We start from the raw sequence: 17061 nt of genomic DNA, 5'->3' as shown, positions 1-17061 counted from the left end.
GCAGCCTCAGTTTTGATGTGATGGTCAAGACCCGCGAACCTCCCCCATTGCCACCTGCAGATCCTCATGTTGTCTTTGGGGGCTATTTTGGCCTATTTGCCAACAATTGGGGCTGTTGAGTACTGGAGATCATCTACCATGGACACTCCATAGAATTTCTCTCATTTCCCCCGCATCAGCCCCCAGGGGACCCTTCCCTTCAATGTGTTCTCCAACAAGAAGTGGACTCTCTTCTCCTAAAGGGAGCCATAAAGTAGATCCCACCTCCTAACATGGGATGAGACTTCTACTCCCCATACTTCCTCATCCCTAAGAAGGGCGGATGGTGCTGCCTCATTCTCAACCTTCGGCTGCTGACCACCTTTATCAGAAAATCCAAATTCCGCACGGTGATGCTGGCATCAATTATCCCCCTCCCCCAGGGGGCTTGGCTCACAGTCTCTACATGAAGAATGCCTACTTCCATGTGGACATTCACCCGGCCCGGTGGAAATTTCTACGTTTTCAGGTGGGACACAACACTAGCAATTCCGGGTTCTTGCTTTTGGCATAGCCATGGCTCCACAAGTCTTCATGAAGGTTTTCGCAATAGTATCAGCACAAATACACCATCTCAGCTACTATCTAGACAACTGGCTCCTTGTCACGCTATCCCAACAAGAACTCACCTCTGCCATCCTCACCCTCTGCACTTTCCTGGGGTCTCTAGGTATTTGCATCAACAAGGAAAAGTCAGTGCTCAGATCTACACCGATGATCCACTTTATTGGAAGCATGGTTCGACTCCATCCATAACAAGGGCTCTTCTTCTGTTGGACCAATTTGCAACACTGACAATCATTATTGCAGATCTGCATTGCAAGCCACGCACCATGGTCCGCCATTGTGTCTCTGTCCTTGAACATATACACTGCATGCATGTCTGCATATGCGTTGCTTCCAGATGTGGCTCCTCTCCATCTACAGCGCCAGCATGGGCCATATGGAGGCCAGGGTCCTCATTCCCTGAACAGTGCTTACCTCCCTCACATGATGGACTGATCCTACCATTACAATGGATGCCTCCTTTGTGTGTTGGGGAGACCATCTAGATGGTCACGCTGCCCAGGGGGTGTGAATCCATGGGAAAGCAAAATGCATATAAACATGCTAGAACTGTGGGCAGTCAGTTTCGTGTGCCAGGCATTTCTTTCTCTCATCCAGTCCGACTACATTCAATTGCTCTGCAACAACACTACATGAATAAGCAGGGTGGCACCAAGTCTCCCTCCCTCTGTTCTGAGTCTGTCTATCTTTGGAACTGGTGCATCAAGCACTAGGTGATGCTCCAAGCCATATATCTCCCAGGCACCCAAAATGCCCTAGCTGATGCGCTCAGCAGGACTCTCTACCTCAACCACGAGAGGGAATTACATGATGCCATGCTTGGATAGCTCTTCCATAAATGGGGCATCCTGTGGTGGGACCTCTTTGCCACTTGTGAGAACTGCAAACTGCCCCTTTATTGCTCCAGGGGAGCCGTAAGGGAAGACTCGCAGGGCGACTCCCTTCTCCTCCCCGAACAGAACCTCCGCTATGCCTTTCCCCCCATTTCCCCTCCTCCCACAAGCATTGCACAAGATCCGCCTGGACTGAGCCACCGTGATACTCTTAGCCCCATTCTGGCCCTGCCAATTCTGGTTCACAGACCTACACAGACTCTCCATCCACACACCACTCTGCCTCTGAACACTCCCGGACCTCCTCATGCAAGATCGGGACCAGGTCTGACATCCCAAGCTGGGCTATCTTCACCTCACAGCCTAGTATTTGGATGGGGCTCGGGGATAGACAGGGCATTCTCCATCCCAGTGTAACACATCCCTAACCAGAGCAGGAGGGTATCCACCAGGGCCTGCTACAGAGCTAAATGGAGACACTTCACTGCCATCACCATCCACTGAGCGCTATATCTATACCTATCGTCCTCGACCACCTTCTCAATCTTGCCCATAGCTCTATACGAGTCTATCTGGCAGTACTCAGTGTCTTTTTCTCCCCCATGGACAGCGCCTCTGTGTTTTTACACACCCTACCACCATCCGTTTCATGAAGAGTTTACTCAGTACCTTCCCACCAGTACTCAAGCTCACACCCTGTGGGACCTTAATCTCATTCTCTCTGCCCTCACAAAGCCACCCTTTGAGCCACTGGCAACATGCTCCCTCTTCCAGCTCTCCATGCAGGTGACATTCTTGGTAGCCATTACCTCAGATAGGTCAGTGAACTGGCGGCCATGATGGCAAACCCCCCTTACACCGTGTTTCACCAGAATAAATGTTCCTTATGGCTACACCTAAATTCCTCCCAAAAACAGTGTTGAAGTTCCATCTAAATCAGTGCATCTACCTATCTGTGTTCTGACCCAAACCACACACCTCCCACATGGATAGGATCCCGCACTCCCAAGACGTCCGCTGTGCACTGGCATTCTACCTCCACCCGACTCGCTCATTTTGCACATTGCCAAAACTATTTGTGGCCATTGCCAACTGATCCCAGGGCCAAACTCTCTCCTCCCAATGAATCCCCAAATGGGTCTCTGGGTGGATCCGTGAATGCTAGAGACAATCCAATGTACCTCCACCTGATGGAGCCACAGTGCACTCCATGCAAGCGCAAGCAGCTACATCAGCCTGCCTTGCTGACGTCTCATGGCAAGACATCTGTCATGCAACAACCTGGCACTCCATCAACACCCCACAATGCCATCGCACAACTAGCGGCTACGGACTTTTGTGGGCCAAGCTGTACTGCTGATTGCACTTTCTATTGCATCCTCGCACCCACCTCTGCACTGATCACTGCTCGCTAATCACGCACGTATGGAATACATATAGGGACCATGACTCGAAGAAAAAGAGATTACTTACCTGCAACTGGAGGTTCTTTGAGCTGTGTGTTCCCAATTTGTATTCTAATACCCACCCTCCATCCCCTCTGCTGTGGACTGGACTGCACAACAATAAGGGACACTGGAGAGGTGTGGACCCGCAAGACCTATTATACCCTCAGCTCTGAGCATGCACTACGCACATGTGGGTCTATGGCTACTGCTAAGAAACACTTCTGGACTCAGGTGCATGGCGCGCGTGCGCACCCATGGGTGGAATACAAACAGGGACCACACATCTTGAAGAACCTCCAGTTACAGATAACTAACCCCCTCTTCCCTATTCACACCATTCATGATTTATACACTTCTATCCTATCTCCCCCTCCCGCCTCTCTTTTCTGAGCTGAACAGTCTCAGTCTGTTTAATCTCTCTTCATCTCAAAGCTGTTCCACACCCTTACTCCTTTCTGTTGCCCTGCTCTGTACTTTTTCCAATTCAGTGTAACTCTTTTGAGACGGGGCGACCAGCTCGGCACAAGGCGTTCAAGGTGAATTTCCACCCCAACCATGCAGAGAGTCAGTCCAGTGTTCAAATGTGGAGCTGCTGCCACATCTGGGCCCCAGGGGCCCGTCTGCTGCAGAGGTGAAAAGTCTGGCAACTGTGGCAAACTCACCCGCCAAATGGTCCCGGTTTGGAGTTGGTGAGGAAGGTGGAGCAGGCCCGTCCCCTCCCTGGGGCAACTTGGATGGGACCAAGGGGCCTAGGCAGAGCGATGCAAGCGGGCGGGGGCACCCTGGTTCCCCCCAAGTGAGGGTGAGGGGGGGAGTCAGCCCCTCCCTCAGGCCGGGCAGAGCGGGGGAGGGTCCTGTCCCTTGACGGTGCCCCTAGGCGGGGCGCTGCCGGGCCCTGTGTGAGCGGCGCGACGCGCGGGCCGCCTCCTCGCTGCGTGCGGCCGAGGCGAAGGAAGCCGCGGGCTGCAGAGCGCGGCCGCTGCCGCCGCCTCTCGAGCAGCCGGAGCGCTAGGCACAGGGGGGCTGCCCAGCCCGCGACGCCTTGGGGTAAGAGACCCGCCGGCAGGGGGGCCGCTGCGCGCCGGGACGGAGGCACTGGGGCGCCAGGGGCCGGGCAGAGAGAGGGGCAGCCGGGCTAGGAGATCGGGGGGCTCCGGTGCCGGGAAGGGGGAGCGGGGCGGTGGGCGTGGAGTCTGTGGCTCTTTCAGGAGCTCCGGGTCGCTCCTCTGATTCGAAGCGAACGGCTCCCTTTGTAGACAGGCTAGACACTCCCAGGCATGGGGCGCTAGTCTGCGCTGGGGAGGCCACTGCTGCCTTTTAACGGCGCTTTGGAAACGCTCCCGGCCCGGCCAGCGCCGAAACACCGCCTGGCACACGCTCCCGGGAAAGGGGGGTGGGGATTGGCCGGGGAGTTGTTGCTGTTTCTTGGCTCTGCCTGTGGCTGTGGTTGGTGCGGTTGCCTCCCCCCACGCCGCCCTGCAGGGGTGCTGGGGGCGCTGCCGCTGCACCCCCTGGCTTGAAGTGGTTTCCATCAAATGCGGGGTTTGCAGGTTGGTGCAATGGCTCTCAGCATCCCCGCCAGACACATTGTTCCAGCGCCTCCGCCCCAGAGAAGGTTGGGAAAGTATCGGGATGAAACATTTTGTGCTTGTTTTCTCCCCCTGTCGCCAGCCGTCGGGAGGCCTGTGCCAGGGCCATCTTTGGTAGGAAAATGGTGACTCGGTTAGAAGGGCAGGGTGTGTGGATGAGCTCGGACTGTTATTTGGAGTATTAAGTCAATTCCGAGTGTTTTGTGAGCAGTTAGCACATGAGTTGGTAGAAAAACGTTTAGGGGAAATGGTTGCATTGCAAAAAAAAAAAAAAAAAAACCCAACCTTCTATGCATATTTTACGTTATTTGGGAGATCAAGTTCAAGTTGGCATCAGATATATTTGTGAGTTGTTTCTGTACAGTCATTTACTTGAAGACTACCTAGCCACCCAGGACAAAATGAATCTCTGAGGAACAGAGACCTCAGTCTTTTTTCTGTTTATGGAACCACAGTATATGAAATACAGACCGCCACGACCCCAGCCATTTCAAAGGGTAAGAGCAATATAGATAGTGAAGGGGACTGCTCTGCTATGTGCTGTACAAACACAGAACAAAAAAGAGGTTGTCCCGAAGAGATTACAGTTCAAGTACCTTGCTCCTCATTTCTCCACATCATTCCTACCAATCATGTGTTGGTCCAGACCCATGCAAAGAGAGTGATGTACTCCTTTGCTGCCGTAGCAGCCTCTCAGACAGCAGTAACAGATGTTTGTGCAGGGAAAGGGAGTTAATCATCAGTGCTCATGGTGGGCCTTTCAGAAGTATTTTTCTCCCCTGTGTCATGGTTCTTTTGCTTAGATTAGAAAAAATGGGCATTTAGGATGGACTTAACTAACACATGCTTTGGCTAACTCGATCACCTGAAATCAACTAAAGGTGTTGACTGTCTTTCATAGTGTAGATACAAGGTGAGGAGTAACTAGTGTTAGATAAGCCAGACTTAAACTTGACCTTCCAAGTCAAGCTGTAGTGTGCAGTTTAGGAAGTGAGTAACTGGGAATGAGCCAACTGAATTATGAAGGGTTAAACAACAGGGATAGGTAGCAGGCAGAAACTGAATGTAGGTAAGGAATGAAGACAGCCAGTGAGAAAGTTTTGAGGGCAAGCAGAAAATGGGGTGTAGTGAAAATGTAGATTGAAAGGATAAGTGGCAACTAAGAATAAGCAGTGAAGCATGGAAATTGTTAGCCACTCACCCCACAACACACATCTGTATTAAATTATTAATATAACTCCATCGCAGTGTATTCATATTAGTGACATCTATCCAGTTGTGTATTCAGAAGCCCTTTGATATATAATGACTAAATCCAGATTGATGGCATTGAAACAATTTGGTGCTGTGTTAAAACATATCTTTATTCACTAATCTATTAGAGCTTCTCCTTTGTAAAGTAAGTACTTGTTTACTTACCATATATTTATTTTAGTTCCTGCCATTTTTGATTAAGATATTTATTGTTAAATCTAGATTATAATTTATGATAAAACATCAAGCTTTATGTATGTCAAAACATTATTATGTACACAGTGAAAGTAAATGGCTCTTGATTGTGTGAAAGATCCTCTGTTCTTTGTATATGCCCCTGGAATGAATAGGGGAAGCCCCCCAAAACTCTGGATACAAATAATGCTTTTTTTTTAATTTAAAAAATAACTATTAATTTTAAATGATATTCTATATTGAAATCATTTTTATTTATATATTGGTATTTATTTAATTTCTTCCCATTTTATAGTGTTAAATTGCTCGAGTGGATATGTTGTACTTGTTTTTTTTTAATTAGTTTCCTAACTGCTAGTAGAATTTTAGTTTACATAGAATTGTTTTTCTACTAAAAGGTTCATAAATGCTGAACAAGACAAATCCAGGGCCTCATTAACATCTTTACCATAAGAACAATACAAGCTCATTCTAAGCTCCTTGTTATGTATTTGTACAGTGCCTGCCAGAATGGGGTCCTAGTTTGTGATTGGGGTCCATAAACTATTTTGATAACATAAATATTGAAGTCAAACACGTAGTATTTGCAAAACCATATCATCTATGATATACTGAACTTCCAGAAGTGAAGGAAGCTGAAATTCTTTGACCAAGCTATATTCCTCCAATTTTAGGTGCACGTGTCTCATTCACTCCAGTCATTTATGTGCTTTTGAAAAATCCCACCTTCAAGTGTTTAAGGTACAGGTTTAGGAACCTAACTTTAGGCTCCTTTTTTTTTGAAATGTTGGCATGTGTGTATTGTTAATGTATTGAAAGTCTAAACATCTTATTGTTAACACTGAAGCGGTTTTGTTTTGAAGTGATAAAGATTTCATGCCACTAAGAAGTTTTTAGTAAAAATACAATTTTAGCTTTTGATGCTACGCACACCTGTGTACATACTTTAAGTGTATTTGTGTGAGAAAAGTAACATAGCTGGTTTTGGGGTTTGCAAGATCAGGGCCTTAATTTTAATACTTTGAAAACATTTTTTTTGCATACAGCAGATTTATAACATTCAAATAAGATTCCCTAATCAGTAGTGGCAATTAAGAAAACCCACATGCTTATATTTTAATTTATTATAAAGTTTAATGTTCAGCAGCATAACTTCACATTGATTTCACAATTTTCAATTTGATTTAAATCACTCCACCCTGCAAAGCCCTTAAAATTGGTTTAAAGGAATTACATGAGAAAAACAAAAAGGATTTGGCTTCCACTCCAGCAAATACAGTATTTTCAGTTGCTTTTTCTTATTTCAGTGCTGCTTGGAGATTCCAGAAATTGACTGCCTGCAGGAAATCATGAGGTCACAGTACGTCACAGTGCCTATAGTAACTATCCTGCTGTTCTTATTATGGATTCCACCATCAATGGGCTGCAATAAGGCTCTCTGTGCTAGTGATGTCAGTAAATGTCTGATACAGGTATTTCCTTTCTTTACCCTAAAGACTTAGTTTCAGAATTTGTTTTTAAGTCTTTCAAATAGATTCAGTGATTTAAATAGACAATATCCAATGATACTGAAATATGCTGAAATAAAAAACAAACTTTATTTTGCTTAGCTGCTTATTAGTACTTTGAATGGCAGCTGAATCCTCATTCTCTTTGTAAGCAAGTATATTTCTATGACATATTTTCTCTATTTTTATTGCTAAGAATGGTTTCGTGAAAACATTAATTCCAAATTTAAAAACCAGAGTTCATTTGACTCCTGTACATTCTAAAGCAGATGAAGGTGGATTCCTTTGTTTGTGACATAAGAGGTGTGGTTTGTATTTTTTCTGAAATCTGTTCTGCTAACAAAAGATTTTAATTTCATCTGGGTTATAACAGATACCAGTTACGCTTTTTTCATCTGGGTTATAACAGATACGCTTTTAATAATGTTAGTAGGAAAGAAGAGAACTACAGAAAACCTACATCAGCATTAAGTTTGCTTCTTTAAATTAGGATGCTTTCAGTGTTTTCCATGAGGCTCCTAAAGCTCTTTAAAACTGTCTCATGTAGACATGGAAACTTCTTAGGGTTCCTAGATGCATAAGGAAATCTTTAAATTTTGCTTTGTGACAGCTGTAGAAATATGGCAGCTGGAAATGATGGCCAGGAATTCTTAATGTGCACCTCAGCTCAGGATGATGTACTGGCGTCAGAAATTGCAGGCAGTGGAGCACGATGCTTTTTACAATTAACCTCAGGTTTTAGATGAGTGAAGTTATGACATTTTCTCTCCTCTCCCTCATTTCCTGTCTGCAATGTATTTTGTCTGCTTACTTAAAGTATGCTGTAGTCTTAAAAGTGACTAAAAACAACATCAAGAGTTTCCATGTTTGTTTCATTGACTTCCATATAAAATTTGCACAGTTTACAAATAAAAACCTTTGCCAAACATGCATGTTCATACTGGGATCTGAAAACCAAACTGTTTTTTTTGGCTCCTGCATTGCCTCTAGTACTGTAAGTTGCTGCATCTGGAAACTAGTTAATAATTCTGTGAATAATGGATGAGCTAGAAAAGTGCTAACAGGAGTGGGGTTTGGTTTTGTTTAAAGTAAAAAAGTTACTTTTGCTAGTAAAGCTACCAGATGGGACTCAGTGCCTACAGAGAGCTGATGTGTTGTAAAAATCATTTTTATTGTCTCATTTCTGAGTAAAACTGCACTTGAAACCTCTTTAAAAGGAATATACCAATTATAACTTTAAAATGTACAGTGCATTTGAAATCTAACTAGTTACTGTAAAGTTCTCTAACAACTTATTTGTTTTGGTAATAATTGGTAGGGTAAAACAGTTTAAAATGCCTAATTAGTAAAGGTCCGGATACTCGGAGGCATTGAGCACTTACACCTCTTACTGATGGTGATTGGAATTGTGGGTGCTTAGCATCCCTGAAAATAGAACCATAAAATTGAAAGAACTTCAGTTTCAAAGACTTGTGACTTAGAGAACCATAGCAAATGCTTATGTGCGTTGTCTTGAATTGACCCTGTCATCTACTAAGATCTAATTTTAAAAAATTTACATTTCATAGTTTGTAATGCCTTCTTAGGCCTTGTGCAAATTGTGGATATGCATGAGTTACAGTAACTCCTCACTTAATGTTGTAGTTATGTTCCTGAAAAATGCAACTTTAAGCAAAACGATGTTAAGCGAATCCAATTTCCCCATAAGAATTAATGTAAATGAGGGGGTTAGGTTCCAGGGAATTTTTTTTCCACCAAAGACTAATTTTTTATATATACACACACACACACACACACACACACATACATACACACACACGGTATAAGTTTTAAACAAACAATTTAATACTGGTACACGGTGATGATGATTGTGAAGCTTGGTTGAGTGGAGGAGTCAGAGGGTGGGATATTTCCCAGGGAATGCCTTACTGCTAAATGATGAACTAGCAATTGGTTGAGCCCTCAAGGGTTAACTCTCTCACTCTACAAGGCAGCAGGAATGGAGAGAGGGGAGACAGCATCGCAGACAGAGACACACACAGAGTGTGTGTGTGTGTGTGTGTGTGTGTGAGAGAGAGAGATGCGCATTTCCCCTTTAAGTACACTGCCTTGTTAATTAGATCAGCTTGCTGAGACCAGCTGCTACCAGCAAGCTCCCTCCCTTGTGTGTCCCCCCTGCTCTATGGAAGATGGGGTAAGCGGGGTGCAGGAGCAGCGGGGACGGGGACACCCTGACAGCCCCCCTTTTCCTCCTCTCCCCCCCGCACAGCAAGCAGGAGTCTCGGGGAGCAGCTCCAAGGCAGAGGGCAGGAGCAGCACATGGCATTGGGGGAAAGGGACAGCTGCAATTGCTAGCCTGCTGGGCAGCTGCTGCACAGGGAACTTAGGGGAGTGGGCAGGGGTGAAAGTAGAAATAGGGACTTACTGGTATGGGGCTGGGTTGGGGCCGGCTCTGGCCCCCAGAAGGGGCGGGGCCTCAGGCGGAAGGGGCGGGGATGTGGGGGGTCAGAGCCAGCCCCAGCCCTCCCTGTACCGGTAAGTGCTCTCCCCCTCCCCCGCCGGGGTAACAGCCCAAGGCTCGGCCGCTGCTACCGCCCTGGGCCCTTTAAACCGCTGCCGGAGCCCCCAGCTGCCGCTGCTACCCCAGGGCTCCGGCAGCAGGGCTCTGGCGGCAATTTAAAGGGCCTGGGGCTCCAGCTGCTGCTGGGAGCCCCAGGCCCTTTAAATTGCCGCCTGGGGAAGCCGGGCCACCCCGGTACGGCGCATCGACTCTTGCCGGTACGCTGTACCGGGGTATACCGGCTTACTTTCACCTCTGGGAGCGGGGAGCTGATAGGGGGGCTGCCGGTCCACCCTGGTTCCTATCCCCTACCAGCTAGTTGTAATGGGCTGCTCTTCCTGCAAGCAGTGGACAAAGCAGGCAGCTGCCAAAGGACGTTAGAAGGGAGCATTGCACAACTTTAAACGAGCATGTTCCTTAATTGTTCAGCAACGTAACAATGAAACAACATTAACCGGGATGACTTTAAGCGAGGAGTTACTGTACAGCGATTGGTGTAGCTATGTTCTCCAGCCCAGAGAGGCCTAGTTGCTGTTTGCACTAGTGGAGGTTAGCCCTGCTTGAAATAGAGTTACGCTCCCCCTGTACAAATAGCAGCTGTGCCTTTCTGCACTAGAGTTAGCACCAGTGCAGCAACAATGATGGGTATTCAGAGCAAATTCCAAGTCTAGACAAGGCCTTATATTAGAAAATAAGACTTTTTCCCCCTTCCTGTTGTCCATTTAAGTTGTCAAAACACTGATTTCTCCCTCTCAAGCATTCATCTGGTTTTAATGGAGTACATAGGGTTACTGTTGAGCTTTAGAGGCCCAACATTTAACCTACCTTTATGTTGCTTTTAAATTCACATGGTCATCTCTATCCCTTTAAAATTGCTCCCCAAAATGAAGAATGCAAAATATGTGCAATTGTGCTGAGACCCTACAGTAATTTAGGGTGTCTCTACAACTGAGGAATACATGAGCTGTTCATCTACTCTGCTTGTCTGCTTTCGTCTTATGAACAGGAATGATGTGCTTCAGTATCAGGTAGGAACAGTGAAGGGATAACTTGGGTGCAAACATAAAACAGCTCATGAATAGAATAACTCTTAAAGTCTTGACTGTACCTCTAAAGCATCATATCATCTTTTATTTGCTTCTATGCTTCCGCAGCACCAGCACTTAAGATATTAGCATAGCTCTGGGACTAGTGTTTGAATGCGAGATATGTATTATTTCTGACTGAGCCCTGAGTCTAAGGCTAGGTCCACAGTACCCGCCTGATTCGGCGGGTAGAGATCGATCTATCGCGTCTCATCTGGACGCGATAAATCGATCCCAGAAGCGGTCCCCCGTTGACTGCGGAACTCCTGCTCGCCGAGAGGAGGAAGTGCTGTCGACGGGGGAGCCTGCCTGCGCCGCGTGGACCCGAAGTAAGTAAACTTAGTTCGATCTAGGAAACGTCGACTTCAGCTACGCTATTCTTGTAGCTGAAGTTGTGTTTCCTAGATCGATCCCCCGCCCCAGTGTGGACCAAGCCTAAGAGTTGGGGTGGAGGTTGTAACTTTACATTTTTTTAAAATTTTCTTGGTAATGGAATTGTGAACTTAAATAAGTAAAACTACTAGATATTGAATCTGAAATATAAAGGATTTTCCCTATCAAAGTAGAACAGCCATAAAATAGGTAAAACTTGTGGTCTGGAATATGGATAATGTCTCTTTAATATTACTGGGGTACTGCTGCAGCATGTGAATATTTGTCATTTTAATGTTCAAATAGTGAGGCCACCTGGACTGAAGAAATACTGAAAAAAAACACATGTTCTCTCTCATATGTAGCACATAGTTATGTAAATATTTTTGCCAGCATGGCTGGAAGGCAATACAGTCATTACTACCACTCCTTACAAGCTGCAGTGCTTAAGGGTGGTCCCGAAATAAATATTTATTTTGTTAGAACCATAACAGAAAAGAGCATGAGATCAACAACTTCATATTCATAAAGCTTTTCTTGTATATTTCAAGTACAGTTGCTTCATTTGTGCCCTTGGTTTGCTGGCTAGAATTTTGTATCCCTTTAGTCTTTCCTCTAAACAAACATTATAATAAATTAACTTGGGACTTTATATCTTAAATGTTTACAAGCCACAAAGATTTAACAGTCTTGTATCTGAGGAGTTGAGGGTTAGCTTTTGTGTGTGCGTATGTGTGTGCAGGGCTGTTTTGTTTTTTAAGAAAATAAGCAGTGTAAGACTATGAAGCTAAATTTCTGCAGTCATGCATGTACCTTAGTTAGCCAGCTGTTACCCATTACTGGAAGATCCTTCCCATGTTGATGAAATTTTAGTAGAGTCAGCAATTGAAGTCATAAGATGCTAAAGCAAACAGCTTCTTTTTCAGGGAGTGGGAGTTCAGTCCATATGCTTTACAGGTGTCCCTAAAAATAAAATAATAAATATCAAATTAGCTGTCAGTTCGTGGATGATGACTCTCTGCCTCTGTGCTCAGAGTGAGACATGCTAGGTGGCTTGTGTCCCTTTGAACAGGTGTGTGCAGTCCCTATGAGCTCTTTTGTGGCCTGGTGTGGCACTGCAGGTGTGCCCACCTTCATTTCCCGTGATGGGGCAGCAATAGTTTTGCTCTAAAAGCCTGGGTCAAGGAGAAGCCAGCACACATGAACAAAGTAACTTATCCCCTCTTTTATTTCAATTGCAAAGAAACCCCCTATGTTAATGCAGAGGTAAGGGTTGCTTTGTGGTATGTCATCCCTTTGCAGAAAGTTGAGTTGAGCGAAATTAAAACACAGTTTGCGGTTGCCTATGCAACTTCTGCTCTGCCAACCCCTTACTTTTAGTCCTTAGTCCATCCTGTGCTTTGCTGCACATTGGGCTACCCACATTTGCCATCCTTGCCTGTCAACTGCCCTTTTCTCCAAATCTTCCCATTTCATGTTGAAGTGCTTGATGTCATTCAGAACTGTTTGTTTCCATGTTATTCGCGGCCTTCCTCTCTTTCTTCTTGCGTTTTCTGGCTTCCATTCAAGGGTGATATTTAGTAAGTGTTCTTTTTCCATTCTGAGCACATGTACCAGCCACTGATGTCTTTTTTTGTAGATTTGTGAGAGGGTGCCTTGTCTGACTTCTTCATTCGTCTTCCTATCTCTATATGTTATTCCAAATATTCTTCTCAGACATTTGTGATTAAATGCATCCAGCTTTTGTGTCTCTTTCTTGATAAATTGCCATGTCTCTCTGCTATATGTTGTGATGGCGATAACAATTGCTTTGTACATGTTCAGTTTTGTCTTGAGGGAGATGTTTTTGAGTTGCCAGATGTTTTTGAGTCTTCCAAATGCAGCGTTTGCCTTCCCGATTCTTCTTATTTCCTCAGAACTAGTACCATCTTGGCTGATGGTACTTCCAAGATGCATAAAATTGTCCAGCTTCTCCAGTTTCTCTTCAGTTTTGATTTCTGTCCCTACAGTCTGCATTAACATGACTTTACATTTCTTTGCATTGTATCTCAAACCTATCTTCTCCATTACTACTTTGACCTGGTTTGTACATGTTTGTAGTCCTTTGGCATCTTACTTGATAAGAGTGATGTCGTCAGCAAAGTCTAAACCAAATAGCCTTGAATTGTTCCATTTTAGGACATATGTATCACTGTTGCGTTGTTTTAATCCACAGTCGATGACTAGCTTAAACAAAAAAAGGAGACAGGACGCACCCCTGCCTTACACCTGTCTTGATCCTGAATGGCTTATTCAATCCATTTTAATGCAGCATTTTGAGTTGGTGTAGAATGCCTTCATAATGTTAATTAATTTTGTTGGAATTCCATATTGTTCCACAATTTTCCACATTGTTTCTCTGTTTACACTGGCAAATGCCTTTTGAAAGTCCACAAAATTGATGGCAAGACTGCCTTGGAATTCAATTGTATTCTCAATAATTCGTCCCAGGGTGAAAATGGCATCTGTGCATGATCTCCCTTGTCTAAATCCAGATTGTTGTTCATGTAGGATGGTATCCATCTTTCCTTTCATTCTGTTCTGCCAATCCCACAGTTGCTGAAATGTACAAGCTCTTTACTTCCTTTTGCAGCCAGTTCACTCTTGCCTACAAGATTCCATCTAACACTATTAAAGCACAAAAAGGAAAAAAATACGATAGCCTTCTTCATCTTCCCTCTACTCTCTTCAAGCAATGCCTCAATATGCATTGGTACTATAAGATTCAGGAGGTTCCAGATCCTGGTGTACAGTCATATACTTTGCCAGCTCCCCAGAAAGAATACCACACATCTCCACTTTAAGAACTGCATCACAGTCTTTTACATCTCCCTTACACTTACTCATCGGTTTTGCATACATAAGGGAGTGTAGGAATAACAATTGTCTTATAGACGTGGATCTTGCTGTGCTTCTGTAGGTCACAGTCTTTGAAAATGCATCAGAGCAGTTTCCCAAAGGACGCCCTTGTGCACTAGATCCTGTGCTAGATCTCACTGTCAATTTTTGTGTTTTGAGAAAGTTGGCTACTGAGGTAACAGAAGTACTCGACTCTCTCCAAAGTCTGTCCCTCTATGGTGATTTGTGGTGGGTCATGTGCAAGGCCTGAAGCTGGCTGATGGAGCACTTTAGTCTTCTCAATATTGAGTGAGAATCCCATGCTTCAGTAAGCTTGTACAAAAAAATCCAGTGTGGACTGAAGGTCATTCTCAGTGTGTGCGAGGATGGCACAGTCATCAGCATACTGAAGATCAATAATGGATGCCCTGAGGACTTTAGACTTTGAGCGGAGTCGAAGATGAAAAAGATGCCCATACATTTTGTATTGGATGTCAACTCCATTGGGGAGGCGGTCTTTAACAAGGACCAAAATGACTGCTAAATAGATGGAGAACAGGGTTGGGGCAATAATGCATCCTTGCTTAACCCCAGTTTTAATGACGAAAGGGTCCATGTCCAGGCTATTACAGAGAACGGTGGCAGTCATCTGATCATGGAGAAGCCTTAGGATCTTAATACATTTTGGAGGGCAGCCAAATTTGGCCAGCACCTTTCATAGGGCTTCATGATTAACGGAGTCGAAGGCCTTTATCAAATCGAAGAAGGCCATGTACAGGTCCTGATTTTGCTCCCGAGACTTTATGGATGGGAAACCTGGGTGACCTATTGACAGCACTTCAAGAGTTTGGAGAGATATCACCAACGATGCCTCCAGAGGATCCTTCGCATCAAGTGGGAAGATCTCTGCACTAATGCCAGCATCCTCACTGATGCCAATGTCACCAGTATTGAAGCAATGATCCTCATGCACCAACTCTGCTGGGCTGGACATTGTGTGCGGATGCCAGACTCTAGCCTCCCAAAACAAGTCCTCTACTCTCAGCTCACCCATGATCAGAGATCCCGGGTGATCAGAGGAAACGCTACAAAGACACACTGAAAGCGTATCTCAAGAAAACTAATGTGGACATCACAAGCTGGGAGGAGCAAGCCACCAACTGACCTCAGTGGTGCCACATCCTCTGTCAGGCAGTGGCTCGCTTTGAGGATTAAGCGCCTTGCCCTTGAAGCTGAAAAGAGAGAGAGAAGGAAGTAAAAAGAACTTTCTCCCAGCAGGCAGATGACCCTCCAGAAAATGTCTGTACCTACTGCAGGCGGATCTGTGGTTCCAGGATCAGACTCCTGAGTCATCTCAGGACCCATACGTAAATCTGTGATAGAGATCATCCTCAAATCGAGGCATCGCCGATTATGATGACACTTACTCATAGGTAAGGCTGCAAGTCTGTCACGGAGGTCACGAATTCCATCACTTTCCAGGGTCTCCGTGACTTCTGCAGCGGGTAGTGTGGTAGGCCCCAGGGCAGCTTAGGCAACTTCTGGGCCAGCCGCACCGGCCGCTGTTGGGGCAGTCTCAGCCGCTGCCCCTCTCCATCTCAGGCTGCCACCCCCTCCTCCCCCCCAGCAGCAGCGTGGGTCCCGGGTTGCGCACCATTGTCCGCCACCCCCCCAGCACCAGCAGAGGTCCCAGGCCTCGTGCCACCGCCCCCTCCCCCTCGAGCACCCGCGGCGCCCCCAGGCCACCCCCTGTCCCAGAGCACCCAAGATTTAGTCATGGTTCTATAGTACAAGTCATGGACAGGTCACGGGCTGTGAATTTTTGTTTATTGCCTGTGACCTGTCCATGACTTTTATTAAAAAGTACCCATGATTAAAACCTAGCCTTACTCATAGGTACCATTTCAACCTATACTTTCACTTAACCATCATTAAAACATTAGAATCCTTTCGTATTCCACTTTACTCCTGACAATGTCCTTTGTAATAAAAGCCCTGTGCCCTGCTACTGACATAACCTACACAATTCTTCATTGAAATGATGCATACTGGGTCCTAAAAGTATATAAGCAGCTCTTCCCTTTGTTTACATATGAGGGTGGAAAACCTAGATCTCATATCACAGTCGCTGTCACACACCTCAAAGTAATCCCCAGATCTTGCAAACACACCTATACCAAGCAGAGCAAACTACTGCCCCCACCATTCAGTACAGCTGTGCCTGATACCAACCACATTCACTGTACATGAGTGCATGCAGACTGCTCCCATATCCCAACTTGCTACTGACAACGCCCTTTGTAATAAAACCCCTGTGCCCTGCTAATTATATAGCATACACAATTCTGCATTGAAATTATACATACTGGATCCTGAAGATACACATGCAGCTCTTCTCTTTGCTTGCACACATGGGAGGGTGCAAAACAGTGTGACAAAGTTCCTCCTCTATCTTGGTGGGTCCTGCGCTTATTGGCGGATTTTCTTGCCTCAGAGATTCACCATGTGGGTTGGGAAACAGCCCAGAGACCTTCCCCTCTGGAAGAACCCACAGTCCAGGTCAATTGGGAGGTTTGGGGGGAACCCAGGCCCGCCCTCTACTCCGGGTTCCAGCCCAGGGCCCTGTGGACTGCAGCTGTCTATAGTGCCTCCTGTAACAGCTGCATGACAGCTACAACTCCTTGGGCTACTTCCCCATGGCCTCCTCCAAGCACCTCCCTTATTCTCACCACAG

At 45.7% G+C, this 17061-nt stretch overlaps 1 protein-coding gene across 2 annotated transcripts in view; it reads left to right on the top strand.

Annotated features, from left to right (window-relative positions):
• Positions 1 to 3780: 3780 nt before the first annotated feature.
• Positions 3781 to 17061, top strand: part of TWSG1 (twisted gastrulation BMP signaling modulator 1) — a 45008-nt gene continuing 31727 nt past the window's right edge. The window contains exons 1-2 of one of the 2 annotated variants that reach the window (XM_026661131.2): positions 3781 to 3934; positions 7233 to 7397. In XM_026661131.2, coding sequence (XP_026516916.1) covers positions 7275 to 7397 — 123 coding nt within the window. In that variant the 5' untranslated portion in view covers positions 3781 to 3934; positions 7233 to 7274. Of the gene's footprint in view, positions 3935 to 4501; positions 4591 to 7232; positions 7398 to 17061 lie in introns of those variants that run through there. The other variant, XM_026661126.2, reaches the window with a different exon arrangement.

This window comes from Terrapene carolina, unplaced genomic scaffold (genome assembly GCF_002925995.2).
Source record: "Terrapene carolina triunguis isolate 2854851 unplaced genomic scaffold, T_m_triunguis-2.0 Scaffold58, whole genome shotgun sequence".
Taxonomy (NCBI): Eukaryota; Metazoa; Chordata; order Testudines; family Emydidae; genus Terrapene; species Terrapene triunguis.
Note: the sequence above shows the minus strand (reverse complement) of the source record. Positions and strands in the feature narration are given on the sequence as shown.